Genomic DNA, 13,787 nt, shown 5'->3' with positions numbered 1-13,787 from the left:
GAAGTGGGGAACCTAAAGTAACTCTCAGTTTCTAGAGTATGGTTGCCTGGGGTAAAGATAGTGCCATTGGCATTAACTGTAGGGACGGTGATAATTTTCGTTTTAGATGTGCTGAGTTTGAGGCTGAAGTAAGGCACCCAGGTGGAAATGTCTAGGGTATGGTTGGAAATTCAGGAATGGCACTTAATAGTCAAATCTTAATGAAGAAATTTGAGAGTTATCTGATAGGAGTTGGAATTATAATTCAATTTGAATTAGTTAAATAAATTTTAAAAAACTGGTATGCCTTCTATAAGAGATGATATCTCTGAGCAAATGTATTTAGTGAGAAGAGCAGAGAGTTGAGGACTTAACTTTGGAACCTTGGTTAATTCACAATTAGAAGATAGAAGCAGACATAGAGGCAGTAAGAAAGAATGAGAAGAGGGAAAGAGAAGTCAGAGAAGAAAGAGGAGAACCAAAATAATGTAGACTAATAAGGGCAAAGAGAGGAGGAAATTTCAAGAAGGAAGTTAAGTTAAAGAGAATGAAGACTGAGAAGATGCTGAGGCATCTGACCAATAGGAAGTAATTAATGATCTTCATGTGACCAAGTCACTATTAAATAGTGGGCAAATAATGAAAAATATTTTCCGTAGTTCAGTTCAATAAATATTTATTAGCTATCAGAGATGTTTTTCCCTTATCTTTCTCAAATTGAGTAAGGGTCGATAAAGGTCAGATCTACTAAATGCAGTTTCTTCGAATGATAAGGGAGTTGAAATCTAGGACAAGGTTGATTTATCAGAAGGAGCTAAAGAGGAACCTGAAATTTTGCTCTATACTATAATGTTGGCAAGTGAGAATAATTTTATTTATTTATTGTTTTATATAGTAACAATACCTTTTCTTTATTAAACATGTACTCTGTACCAGTGCTTCACACACGATAACTCACTTAATTCACTCACAACTCTAAGGTAACTATCCCCCCATTTTACTTACAAAGCAACTGAGACACAGAAAGATTAAATAACTTGCCCAGCTTCATTCAGCCAGTAACTGTGGGAGTCAGAATTCAAACCCTAGTTTATCCAACTCAAAAATATACATCAGAATAAACCACAGAGCTGGTTAACAATACAGATGCCCACCCACCTCCAGTGACTGCCATTGACTAAGTCATGGGGTGCTGATCACGGTACAGGTTAAGCCCCACCTCAGGTTCTAGACTACCTCAGTGTAGTTTAAAATAGCCCTGTAATAGCTGTAAAGAAAGTAAGTCAAACTTTTAATATCTGACTCTTTGGGTGGAACACAGGGTGTGTTCAGAAGATGTTATTTTTAAAATATTCACTGGTTTTACCTCTAAGTTTTAGCTATTTGCAACTCAGCTGCATTAAGTATGACCTTTTCACTTCTCCAAATGTCACTAAACTCTGTTGTCCTTATGCTCTGAGGCTCTGTTCTGAATGCAACCAGCCCTAGAGGATACTAAAACAGCTGAAGTGGAATGTTTGGACAGTGGAGAAGGAAAGCTCTCTGGAGATAGCTTCTTACCTCTTTTCTCTAGGATGATTTGATTTAATTACTGTAATTTTATTACAGACGCTGAAAAAACTATCCACCAAGTATAAGGCAGATAAAACCTATCCCACAACTGAGGCTGAGAGGCCCAAGAATATCAAGAAAAACAGATATAAAGATATCTTGCCCTGTAAGTTTCATTTCTCCCTTTAAACTTGTTCCTTCTCTCAAATTCAATCATCTTATCTCTTTTTACCCATTGGTTGCTGTTCCTAATCCTAGACCATGGCTTTGACAAATTAGTTGTACTGTATATGACTACAAAAGAACATTCGTTCATTCATTCAGTCTTCAAACACTAATGAGCCTCCACTATTCACAGTGCTCCTTCCTGACTTACAGAAAGCCCTCTAACCAAACCCTCTTAATTAGTCTGTCTTTCTTTTATATTATAGATGACCACAGTCTAGTAGAGCTGTCCATGATAACCTCTGATGAGGATTCCAGCTACATCAATGCCAACTTCATTAAGGTACACCCAATATTCCATATTTCTCTAGGTACCTAAAAAAATGGGGTAGAGGGAGAAGGGAGGGATACTGGACAAGAAGGAGAGTATGTTATTTGTAGTCACCCCATGTAATTTCTGTTCCCCTTTAGGGAGTTTTGGGACCCAAGGCTTATATTGCCACCCAGGGACCTTTGCCTACAACTGTCCTGGACTTCTGGCGGATGATTTGGGAATACAGCGTCCTGGTTAGTGCAGAGTTACTTTTGTTACTATATTCTCTAGTTTTTAGGAATGAAGGGGATAGGGTGTCAGGATATGTGACTGAAGTTTCCTATGTGCATTAAAATCAGTGCTTTTTGGGGTCAGTCACTAGAATTTTGGTGTTCAGTCACCTTTTAGTCAAAATCACAATGTCACTATTGTTCAAGAAAATAAAAGTTCTCAACTTGACAGTCTCATTCGTTAACAAGAATTTACTGATTTGAATAGAGAAAAGGGAAGTGAGGACAGAGAGAAGGAAGGGTAGGAGCAACATTTTATAATCTATTAGGATTTCTTTTTTGGTTATAAAACAATAAAAGAATAAATAACACTTTTTGACTCTGGGACCCATGTATTAGCTGCTTTTTTAAACTATATCAGTGTTTAAGTTTCCATGTATTTCATCCCCCCAGATCATTGTTATGGCATGCATGGAGTTTGAAATGGGGAAGGTGAGTTGCTTTCTAGTAAACCTAAAGGTAAAGGAAAGAAGAAAAAGAAGAGGGAGACTTGGTAGCAGAACTTTCCTTAACTTAAGTGACTTGGTAAACATTTATGCTCATCTTCCTAGTTTTCAGTTTGGGAATGCCAAATGACTCTCAAGGCTTTTTTTTTAAACCTCTGAGAACCTCTTTCGCCCATTTTCCCAGTAGACTCTGTGTTTTAAAATAAAAAGAAGGTATACTTTTTAAAGTAACAATTCATTTTCCTGTTGTTTTTAATCAGACATTTTAAACTGCCAGTCAGAGCTTCTTTTGTGCCGCCCAGAATGGCCTTTACTAGCCACGTGTGGCTAGTGAACACTTGAAATATGGCTGGTGTGACTGAGGAACTCAATTATTTTATTTTAATAAATTTAAATTTAAAGACTGATATTCAATTCAGTTATTGGAAAACCTTGTTTGGAACAACTTGGGTATGTGAATCTTTTTCAACCATCAATTTTATGAAATCTAAATGGAAATTAAATATTTCCAGTTAAAGTTTAGCATATTAATTGAAATGTGCTGTAAATATAAAATGCATACTAGATATTGATGACAGTTTAAAAATTTCAAATATCTATATTGATATTTGAGTTTTATATTGAGTACATGTTGAAAAAATTTTTAATGTATTTGGCTAAGTAAGATATATTATTAAAATTAATTAAAATTAATTCCACCTTTTAACATTTTTGAATGTGGCTCTTAGAAAAATTTTAATTACATATGTAGCTCGTATTATATTTCTATTGAACAATGCTCTTCAAACCTACTGTTGCCATTCTGAGTTGATACAATTCCAGTTAAAACCAAGGGAACTTGGGGTCTCAGTTAGCTTGTGAGGCTTTGTTTTAATCTTTTTGAAACACTGAAAATGTCAGATCCCTATTTCTACTTTGTCGGACTTCCAGGAAGTCTGCAATTTGTATATCCTTTAGTGTTTGTTTTCCCATCTTTGGAGAATCCAGACATGGGTTGAAGCCCAAGGGGGTTAGAAATTCCTAACCTAAGGAGAAGGATACAGCTGAATTTGCTTCTGAATGAGGCAGGGGGTTTTCTTACCCAGAAAAGACTAGCATATATGGAGGGAAATCACTACATTCTGCTTTGTGCAACAGAAAAAATGTGAGCGCTACTGGGCTGAGCCAGGAGAAATGCAACTGCAACTTGGCCCTTTCTCCATATCCTGTGTAAGTATGATGTCTATTTCCATTATGGCTGAGCAAATGCTCCAGGACCTACTTTATAGAGAGAAGTCTTTGAATGTTAGTCTTTGAAATAACTAATATTTTAATTTACTTCTTAGGAAGCTGAAAATAAAAAATCTGATTATACAATCAGGACTCTACAAGTCAAATTCAATTGTGTAAGTATAGAACGCCAAAGGTAACCTCAAAGCCTACAGAGATCAGGCAAGTAAATATATATGTATGTGATGCAGTCTGGGCATAAGATAATAGGAAGTGGTAGGCCCTTTGATGTTCTGGATAAATCATCATAACCAAAAGAGACCTTTGGTGTAATCTGTGTTCCCCAACCTACTCCACACCAATGGCACAATATGAAATGACAATATTTCTAGGATGAATAGAGGCTGTGTATAGTGTGTAGAGGCTGGGAACCAACTTGAGAGCTCAAGCTGCTTGGTTTCTCTAAGGCAAAGGGATTAGTACATCAACGCACCTGTGACCCATTTGAAGCACACCAGTTGGGTAGTTCTGGTTTGGACCATTTTCATATCTGCATTCTCTTGTGAGTGGGGCAGATAGAGACAGGCCAATAGTAAGTGACCTGAAATTACTTGTAATCGTTCTTAGAGGGCATATGGTCCCAGAGGCCTATAGGGAAGAAATCTCCATAAATTGCAAAAAATATATAGATAGATGCTACTTTGTAGGTCAGAGTAATCTTGTGATAGAATGAGGTGAAGCCCTAATCTTGAACTCTCCTTTTATTCTGGCTATTTTTATAGGAAACTCGAACCATCTACCAGTTCCATTACAAGAACTGGCCAGACCACGATGTGCCTTCATCTATAGACCCTATTCTTGAGCTCATCTGGGATGTGCGTTGTTACCAAGAGGATAACAGTGTTCCCATATGCATTCACTGCAGGTATGATGCTGTTGGATGAACCTTCTACCCAGAATAAACCAAATGTCACCGTCTGGCCAAGACTCCTGCTTTAACTGAAGGAAGACTGACTTTGTTGGAATTTAAAGTCTGCATAAGATGTAGGCTCCTAATTCTAGGCTCACTTCTTCCAGTCAGTCAGAAAGGAATGAAGCTTAAAATTAGAATGATTGAAAGAGAAAAGTCAATAGCAGAAACTATAATAAATTCAACCTGAGCATTAAATTAATATCTTTTCTGATAAATTACTTGTGAACAGCACAGCTCTGGAGACTTTTTTGCTGTGAGAAGTTGCCTAGGATCTGTCCTGAGGCTCGGTGTAGCATGTGGCAACTGAAGTATGTTCTGAGAAATGGTAGGGTTTAGAAAGTTTCATGGGCTCTAGATTTCTTCTTCCTCAAATCTGCCAGTGAAATTTTCCAGCTACTGTCAAAGATCCACTCTCTGCAAATATACATGCTACTGTGATCTTTCATTTCAGTGCTGGTTGTGGAAGGACTGGTGTTATCTGTGCTATTGATTATACGTGGATGTTACTAAAAGATGGGGTGAGTTTCTCTCAACAGGCACTCGTCATTTTCTTAACCTTGCTACTTTTAGACTTAGAAATTGTTTGGTTCTTCAAAACATCTATCTCCACCATTCATCTTTTCTAGAATATTCACTTGTAGATTTGCTTTGTCAGACGATTAATTTAGTTCCTAAGTTGGTGGTCTCAAAATGTGGTCCCCAGACAAGAAGCTTCAGTATCACCCGAGAACTTGTTAGAAATGCAAAATTTGGGGCCCCACCTCGGATGAACTGAGCAAAAACTCTTGTGGGGGGGTGGGCAGGGATGGCCCAGCAAGCTCTTCAGGTGCTTCTGGAGAGAAGTAGTTTTGAGAACCACAGCCCTGAATCACGGTTACCCTTCCTTTAGACACGCTCCTTTAGCAGATGAACTCAATTTACTGCAAATTTTGTGTTCCAACCTGTAAATTTTTTTTTTAAGTCTAACAAGAAATGAGAAGTTTAAAATATGGGCTTTAGACCTATTTGCAAACTTCTTTTAGTTCATTAAATTCTCATACTTACCTACTGAGATTTCTCCCTCATATTTTTAACTTCAGACATTTGATCACCTCATGTGAAATCATTTTGAAGAGTTTCTTCAGTATTTTGTAGGCTCTAAATCATGGTGCAAGTGATGAGAAACCCCATTAGTTTAAAAAATGCATTCGTTTTTCTAGATAGCAATAAAGGAGTAAGATATTTTTTCCTTTTATTTGGTAGATAATTCCTGAGAACTTCAGTGTTTTTAGTTTGATCCAGGAAATGCGAACACAGAGGCCTTCATTAGTTCAAACTCAGGTATGGACTGTGGTGAATAATATAACATGTCTGAGTCTGGTTTCGTCTCTCTGCTTAATAATAATAAGGCATCCAAAAACAGCTGACTACTTTACTATCAAGGGTTTTAGTCCATTTCCATTTCCTCTAACTCTGAATATCCCAATATTTTTCCTGTATCCCTTGCTCTGGACCAAATTCCTTTCATTCCTTATATTTTATAGCCTGTTCAGAAAATATTAAGAAAACAATATAATATTTCTTACAAAGGATGTTGAAAAAATTCAACAAGCTGTTTGACTTATTAGAAAGAAATAGCTGGGTCAGGTTTACTTGAAATTTTGTAGTGGTACTTCATTTCTGAAACCATAGAAAATCAGAGATCTGTAATTTCTTCTTCAGGAGGTGGTAACAGAATCTGCAGAATGAAGTCTATATGCTCATTTTAGAAAATGATAAAAAATTTAAAAAATCATCCATAATCCTGTCGCCTAGAGGGAGTCACTGTTACTATTTTTCTGTAGTTTCTCCTGATCTTTATTCTTTGTATATTAAAAAATATTACCAAAAAAACCATAATTACAATCATACTATATATGTGATTATATAAATGTATCACAGTATTTTAACCTACCCCAGATTGCTCACACTTTTATTCCATTGGAAATGCTTTTCCCCTGTTCTCTCCTCTCCAGCTCACGTTCTACCTCCTAGGTAAAACATTCCCAGCCCAAATCTCTCACTTTCTACAGTATTAATTCCACCCATATTTCTACACCAATAATTTTACCTATATTTCTAAATGGTCTCCATCTTTAGGATAGAGTTTAACATTCACCCATTCATTCTTTCATCAAACATTTATAGGTATTTATTAGGTAAGAGGCATTTTTGCATAATTTGTTAGAACTACTTCGTATTGCTTAAACAGCAAGAAATTAAAGTGTTTAAAGCACTTACAAATGAACTTGCACATAAGTTTAGAAGTAAAACAATTGACAATGGCAGTTCAGATATTTTCATCTAGAAGTTGTAAATTGAGGGGAAAAAATTATGAGCTATTATAATATAAAGCTTCTGTTTGGCCCACACAGGTTTTCCACTAATAGTTAGTGGAAAAAAAGAATTCTTTTTCATCTGTTGCCTGTAGGTGTTTTCTATATTCAATGTGTAGGGGGGAAAGTTTATGTGAAATGAAAGTATTGGCTGGTTTAGTGCTGTCAGACTTAAAAGAAGCCCGATCCATGTAGATGTATAAAGATTCCAGGAAGTATGCAACCTAGTTGTATAACATTAAATTATAATACTGAATCAATAAATAAAGCCATACTCCATTTCAGAAAAAGTCCATTTCAGACCTACTTTTAAGAGTTGGAAGACAGCTGAAACAATTTTAAGTTAGCCTTCACATTTTGGCATTAGCAACAACTATTTGAACAAATCTACCAGCTATAGCTGCTTTTTATGACACTGCTCTAGCCAGGAGATAGATAACACTGTAACCAGATGAGTGCTTCCTGTCTGATTTTTCTCTCGTCTTAAAAAAATTGAAGAGTGTACCAATGGCTGTGTTGGGTGATATAGACTCTGCATTGTTCTCCTCATACGATTATTTTTGGAAAAAATTATATTTTGTTTGTATAAGATTGTGTGAAGTGTCATAGAAGACCCTGAATAGGCCCATTCAGATGAAAAGTAGATCCAAAATCAAGTGCTCAAGCAGGTACAGAGGCAAAAACAGAGTGGTAAAAACCCATGAACCTTGTAGAGGTCTCGTTTCTCTACAGTGAAATCCCTTTATAACCACAAATTTCCAAACTCTATTTGGGGGTCTACTTTTTTTGGGTATCTTTGCTAAGACAGAATTTCAGCAGCTTGATATAAGTGCACTAAAGTAAGAGTCAAAAGATTGAGGTTCTAACCGAAGACATGGAAATTACTTCTGAATGATCTCGGACAAATTGTAAACAGGGATAACAACCTAGCTACTTTATAGATCGATCGTGAGCCATGTTAAATAATACATCTTGAAGCTATCTATTTAGCCATCAACCACGTCTATCTACCTTTTCCCGCAAGAGGTGAATTACAAAAAAAAAAAAATGCATCCAGGATGGAATAAAAAACAATTTTTTTTTTTGGCTCCATGGCATGTGGGATCTTAGTTCCCCAGCCAGGCATCAAACCCGTTCCCCTTGCAATGGAAGCACAGAGTCTTAACTACTGGACCACCAAGGAAGTTCCTGAAATAAAGATTTTAAAGTGTGAGCGAATTAGAGAGATTATGGGTGGAAGGAGAGCTAAGTAAGAAAGTGGGGTTAGAGCATAAAAAGCATGCTGCAAGGTCATTGTATATTAGCTAGAGGTAGATAAAATAGTTAGCTGTTTCTAGCAGCCTAAAAATGCTTTGAAATCTGACATGGGCTACACAGACATAAGGCACTGTAATTAAACTAATGTTTCAGATCTGCTATACTATGATTTGATTGGTGTTTATATTCCTGAAATCTGGTTAGTTCACGAAGTTTTTGTTTTTGTTTGTTCCGGTTTGCAATGCTCTTCAGGAACAGTATGAACTGGTCTACAATGCTGTATTAGAACTATTTAAGAGACAGATGGATGTTATCAGGGATGAACACTCTGGAACAGAGGTACATTTTAAATTTGATATTTTGTAAAACAGTTTTTTTCATGTTTGATTTTGGTCAAGGGATTTCAGATTAGTTGCAGGACAACTTATACTTTATCATCACAACTAAATTGGAGTGTCAGGTGTGCATGGGGCTGCACTATAAATCTCCTGTGGAGGACAATTTAATTGAAGTACTTTAACTTAGAAAATTAATCTCTTGGTTAACCTATTGCATACCATTTTCAGCTAAATTTAGAAACAATAGGAGTGGGTTAAAGGGTAAGCATATATTCTGTTTCCATGTTTTAAACAGTTGTGTGGCAATTTAGAAGTGAGAGTGACAATTACAAAGTGAAATTATAGTTGAGTACTGACGTGATTTTTCAGGTTACTCTAGCCTCATTTTGATTGCATATGTGTCATCAAATTTTGAGAATATTTTAGAATAGCTAAAGGATTCTTAGCTGAAAATGTTAGGTATAAAAACAATTATGATTTGACCAAATTCTAATTTAAAAATATTGAGCATTCTAGATATGTTATTTTGATCTCATCACAAAAATTGATGTCAAATATTTACTGTATAATCACAAAGTATTAGATTCTGAGCAAACCTTAATAAGACAAAATTATTGGTTTACCTTCCAGGGTGTATGTAACATATACAAATTAATTTAATTTTTAATATCTCATTTTTGTATTATGAATCTGAAAATATTCACTGAGAACCTACTGTTTCCACAACATTAGGAATACAAAGTATATAAGACATAACCCTAATATCATAACTCCTATCACTTGAATGATGAAGCACAGGGAGTGAAAGAAAGCCAAAAAACTGTTGAGGTTAGGGAATGAACTAAGCAATCCTATAGTTAATGTCAACTCCGGAGAAACAATGTAGGGGAAGGAGATGGAAACAAGAATATAGTTGCCAGACATTGTTACTTATATCCTGTTCATGCCTGCTTCATTGGCTAGTACTCCCAGAACAAGTTTAAATAATAGAGGTGATATGCATGACCTAATTTTAATGGGAGAGATGCTCATGTTTCACTACTAAGTGTGATGCTGATTTGATTGGAGATATAGTTTTTAATTGTTTAAGAAAGTATTCATTGACTTCTATTTTATTAAGAATTTTTTTTGGAAAGAATGTTGAGTTCTGTCAACTGCATATCTTTGCATTTATAGAATGATCACATGGATTTTCTCCTGTGACATACTGAAACAGTCATATCCTTGGATTTGTTAATATCAAGCCATCCTTGCTCTTAGAATAAAACCTTCTTGAACAAAGAATATTCTCTTAATGTGCTGCTGGAGTACATGGGTTAATATTTTATTTAGGTTCCAGGAAATGTCAGTACTCAGATTTAGCCCAGTAGTAGTGCCATGGCTCCAGGCAGTTGAGTTGTTTGGAGTGTGCCCTTAGTCAATAAATGGGAACATAGGAACATGGTTCAACCTCCCACATAGGGAATTGATTAACACCAGCCAAGGAGGACTTCTGCTTCTGGGAAGATCGAGTAGACATATTTTCCCTATTCCTTCTACTAAATACAACTAGAAACCCTGGACAATATATACAAAACAAATATAAGAAGGCTCTGAAAGATGGAGAGAAGACAGACCACTAGGGACCTTGAGACCTGAGGAATGACATGATGGTGAGTTCTTTTTCCTCATATATCATGGATATGGAACTGAAGGAACCAACAACTTGGAAATGCCAAAAGTGCAGACAAAAAAACCTCAACAAAATCCTGCTCTCTCTAGCCAAAGGACCAGGAAAGGGACAGCCCAGCAAGCCAGAAAATTTTTAGATAATAATTACTCTACTTCAGTCAACACCAAAGAAAAAAATGGCCCCCAACCCTACCTATGCCAGCAAAGTGGAGAACCTAGATTCCCACCCTCACAAAGACTGTGATAAAGAGAAGGTCAGTGGGTCAGATATGTGTATTCTCTGTCACATCAGAAGGACAGTGCTAATGTGTCATTCTTGTGAGCATTCTAATAAAGAAATACATATATCTGTTTAAAAAAAAAAAAGAGAAAAGGTCCAGTAAAGAGCTAGGAATTTCATCCCCACTGGCCTGAAATGAGGTTTCCCTGCAGTGTCAGTAGAGACCATGTGGGGAGCCTGACTTTCCACCTGGCAGTAACCCAGTGCCCCCATGCCACTCCACTGATGGAGTGCCAGAAGAGACCTAGTGGAGAGTCAGGACTTTCACCATCATCCAGCAGTAATGAGGCCACCCCAACCACAGTGTCAGTAGAGACCACATGGAGAGCCTCTCCCAAGGTGTCTCCCTTCAGGTGTCAACAGAGACTGTGAGGAAACTGGTGGAGGTAGAATCTACTTGGCAATAGCAAGGCACTAATGAGGCAGCCTCCCCTCCCTCCTCTTTCCCCTGTCAGAATGGATTTAAAAAGGAGAAGCTAAAAGGGAAGGTTTAACTGAGATCCAGGGATTTATAACAATACAAAAATATCTAGGTTTCATGTGAAAATCACTTGTCATACCAAGAACCAGGAGGATTGTAAACCAAATGAGTAAAAGACAGTCAATAGATGACAACACTGAGATGACAGAGGTGTAAGATTATCTGACAAAGATTCTAAAGTAGCCATGATTAAAATGCTTCAGTAAACAATTACAAGCATGCTTAAAACAATAGAAAGGCTCATCAAAGAAAGATAAAGACCTGCCAAAGAAACAGAAGATATAAAGAAGAAACAAAAGGAAATTTTAGAGTTGAAAAATAACAGTAATGGAAATAAAATAGCTCAGTAGATGGGCTCAACAGCAGAATACAGGGTACAAGGAAAGAATTAATGAACTGAAAGACAAAACAATAGAAATTGCCCAATCTGAACAACAGAAATAAAATAGACTAAAAAATAAAATAAAATAAAAATAAAAAGTAGACAGAGCCACAGGAAACTAAGTGACTGTAACAAAAACCCTAGCATTAGTGTCATCGATGTCCAAGAAGGAAAGGAGAAAAAAGACGTGTCTAAAAAATTACTGAAAGAATCATCATAATTAAACTTCTGAAAACTAAATACAAAAATTCTAGGAAGCAGCCAAAGAAAAATGATCTTAACTCTAGGGGAAAAACAATTAGAATGAAAGTGAATTTGTCATCAGAAACCATGGAGGCCAGAAGGAAGTGGCACAGTATTTTACAAGTGCTGAAGGAAAAAAGCTGTCAACAGAATCCAATACCCAGTAAAAAAAAATCCTTCAGGAATGAAGGGGAAATCAAGACAGTCTCAGATGAAGAAAAACTAAGAGAATTTGTTGCCAGTAGACCTACCCTAAAAAAAAAAAAAAAAAAGTCAGAGGAATTTTTTTTTTTTTTTCAGAAAGGAAATGATGAAAAAAGGAAGAACATGGTAAGCAACATGGGTAAATATAATAGGTTTTCCTTCTCCTCTTGAGTTTTCTAAATTGCTTAATAATTGAAGCAAAAATTATAACGCTGATGTGGTTCTAAATGTATTGGAGGAAATATTTAAGACAATTATACTGTAAAAAAAAGGAAGGGTTAGGCATGTAAAGGGAGGTAACACTTCTGTATTGAACTAGTAAAATGATAACACGTATAGGCTTTGATAAGTTATGAATATATAATATAATAACTAGAGCGACCCCTACAAAAACTGTACAAAGATATATCTTAAAAAACACTATAGGTAAATCAAAATGAAATTCCAAAGATGCAGGAAAGAGAAAAAGGCAGGAAAAAGAAAAGAGAAATGAGAAACAGAGAGAAAAAACAGAAAACAAAATATAAAGTTGGAGACTTAAGCCCTACCATATTAATAATTAAATTAAATGTAAATGGTACAAATACACCAATTAACAGATTGTTAGAGTGTATTGAAAACATGACCCAACTATATGATGTCTATAAGAAACACACTTCAAATATATAGGTTGGTTTAAAATAAAGGATTGAAAAAAAGATATATCCTGTAAACATTAATAAAAGGAAAGCAGAAGTAGCTATATTAATACCAGATAGACTTCAGAGTAAAGAAAATTATCACAGTTAGGGAGGGAAGTTGTATAATGATAAAAGGGTCAATCCCCCAATAAGATGTAGCAATCCTAAGTGTGTATGGACCAAACAGAGCTGCAAGATATGTGAAGCAAAAACTGATAGAACTAAAAGGAGCAATAGAAAACCCCACAGTTATAGTTGGAGACTTCAAAACTGCTCTCTCAAGAACTGATAGAAAACTCAACAGAAAGTCAGCAAGAATATATGAGAACTTAACACCATCGACTAACAGGATCAAATAGATTATTTATAGGACGCTCCACCCAACAATACAAGGATATACATTCTTTTCAAGTGCTGATTGAACATATACCAAGATGGATCATATCCTGGGCCATTAAACAATCTCAAAAATATAAAGAACTGATATCATATAGAATGTATTCTCTGACTACTATGGAATCAAACTAGAAGTCAATAGCAGAAGATAACAAGAAAAGATCCAAACACTTGGAAACTACACCAGACTCTTCTAAATAATTCATTGAATCAGAAAGGAAGTTTCAAAGGAAATTTCTAAAAAACACATTGAACTGAATAAAAATGAGAATACCACATATCGAAATTTGTTGGACAGAGCTCCAGTAGTGCTGGGAGGGAAGTTTATAGCCACCTACATGCATACATTAGAAAACAGTAAATGTCTCAAATCAATAATCTGAGCTCCCACTTTATGAATCTAGGGAAAAAAAAAGAGTGAAATAAACCCAAGAGAAACAGAAGGAAGGAAATAGTAAAGAGTATAAATCAATGAAATTGAAAACAGGAAAACAAAAAAGAAAAATCAGTGAACCAATGATCTGGTTCTTTGAAAAGATCAGCAAAATTGACAAACTTCTAGGAAGAATATAAAG

General features: G+C 35.8%; 1 protein-coding gene across 3 annotated transcripts in view; it reads left to right on the top strand.

Annotated features, from left to right (window-relative positions):
• The window catches only part of PTPN22 (protein tyrosine phosphatase non-receptor type 22), a 50,152-nt gene that overhangs the window by 11,605 nt on the left and 24,760 nt on the right, over positions 1 to 13,787 (top strand). For 2 of the 3 annotated variants that reach the window (XM_027091001.1, XM_027091003.1), the window contains exons 2-11: positions 1,588 to 1,696; positions 1,962 to 2,038; positions 2,167 to 2,262; positions 2,692 to 2,730; positions 3,882 to 3,953; positions 4,070 to 4,129; positions 4,736 to 4,878; positions 5,378 to 5,444; positions 6,169 to 6,246; positions 8,790 to 8,876. In XM_027091001.1, coding sequence (XP_026946802.1) covers positions 1,588 to 1,696; positions 1,962 to 2,038; positions 2,167 to 2,262; positions 2,692 to 2,730; positions 3,882 to 3,953; positions 4,070 to 4,129; positions 4,736 to 4,878; positions 5,378 to 5,444; positions 6,169 to 6,246; positions 8,790 to 8,876 — 828 coding nt within the window. The remainder of the gene's footprint in view (positions 1 to 1,587; positions 1,697 to 1,961; positions 2,039 to 2,166; positions 2,263 to 2,691; positions 2,731 to 3,881; positions 3,954 to 4,069; positions 4,130 to 4,735; positions 4,879 to 5,377; positions 5,445 to 6,168; positions 6,247 to 8,789; positions 8,877 to 13,787) is intronic. The other variant, XM_027091002.1, reaches the window with a different exon arrangement.

The sequence above is a fragment of the Aethalodelphis obliquidens genome, unplaced genomic scaffold (genome assembly GCF_003676395.1).
Source record: "Aethalodelphis obliquidens isolate GAN/ISIS:26980383/991018 unplaced genomic scaffold, ASM367639v1 scaffold70, whole genome shotgun sequence".
Lineage (NCBI taxonomy): Eukaryota > Metazoa > Chordata > Mammalia > Artiodactyla > Delphinidae > Aethalodelphis > Aethalodelphis obliquidens.
Note: the sequence above shows the minus strand (reverse complement) of the source record. Positions and strands in the feature narration are given on the sequence as shown.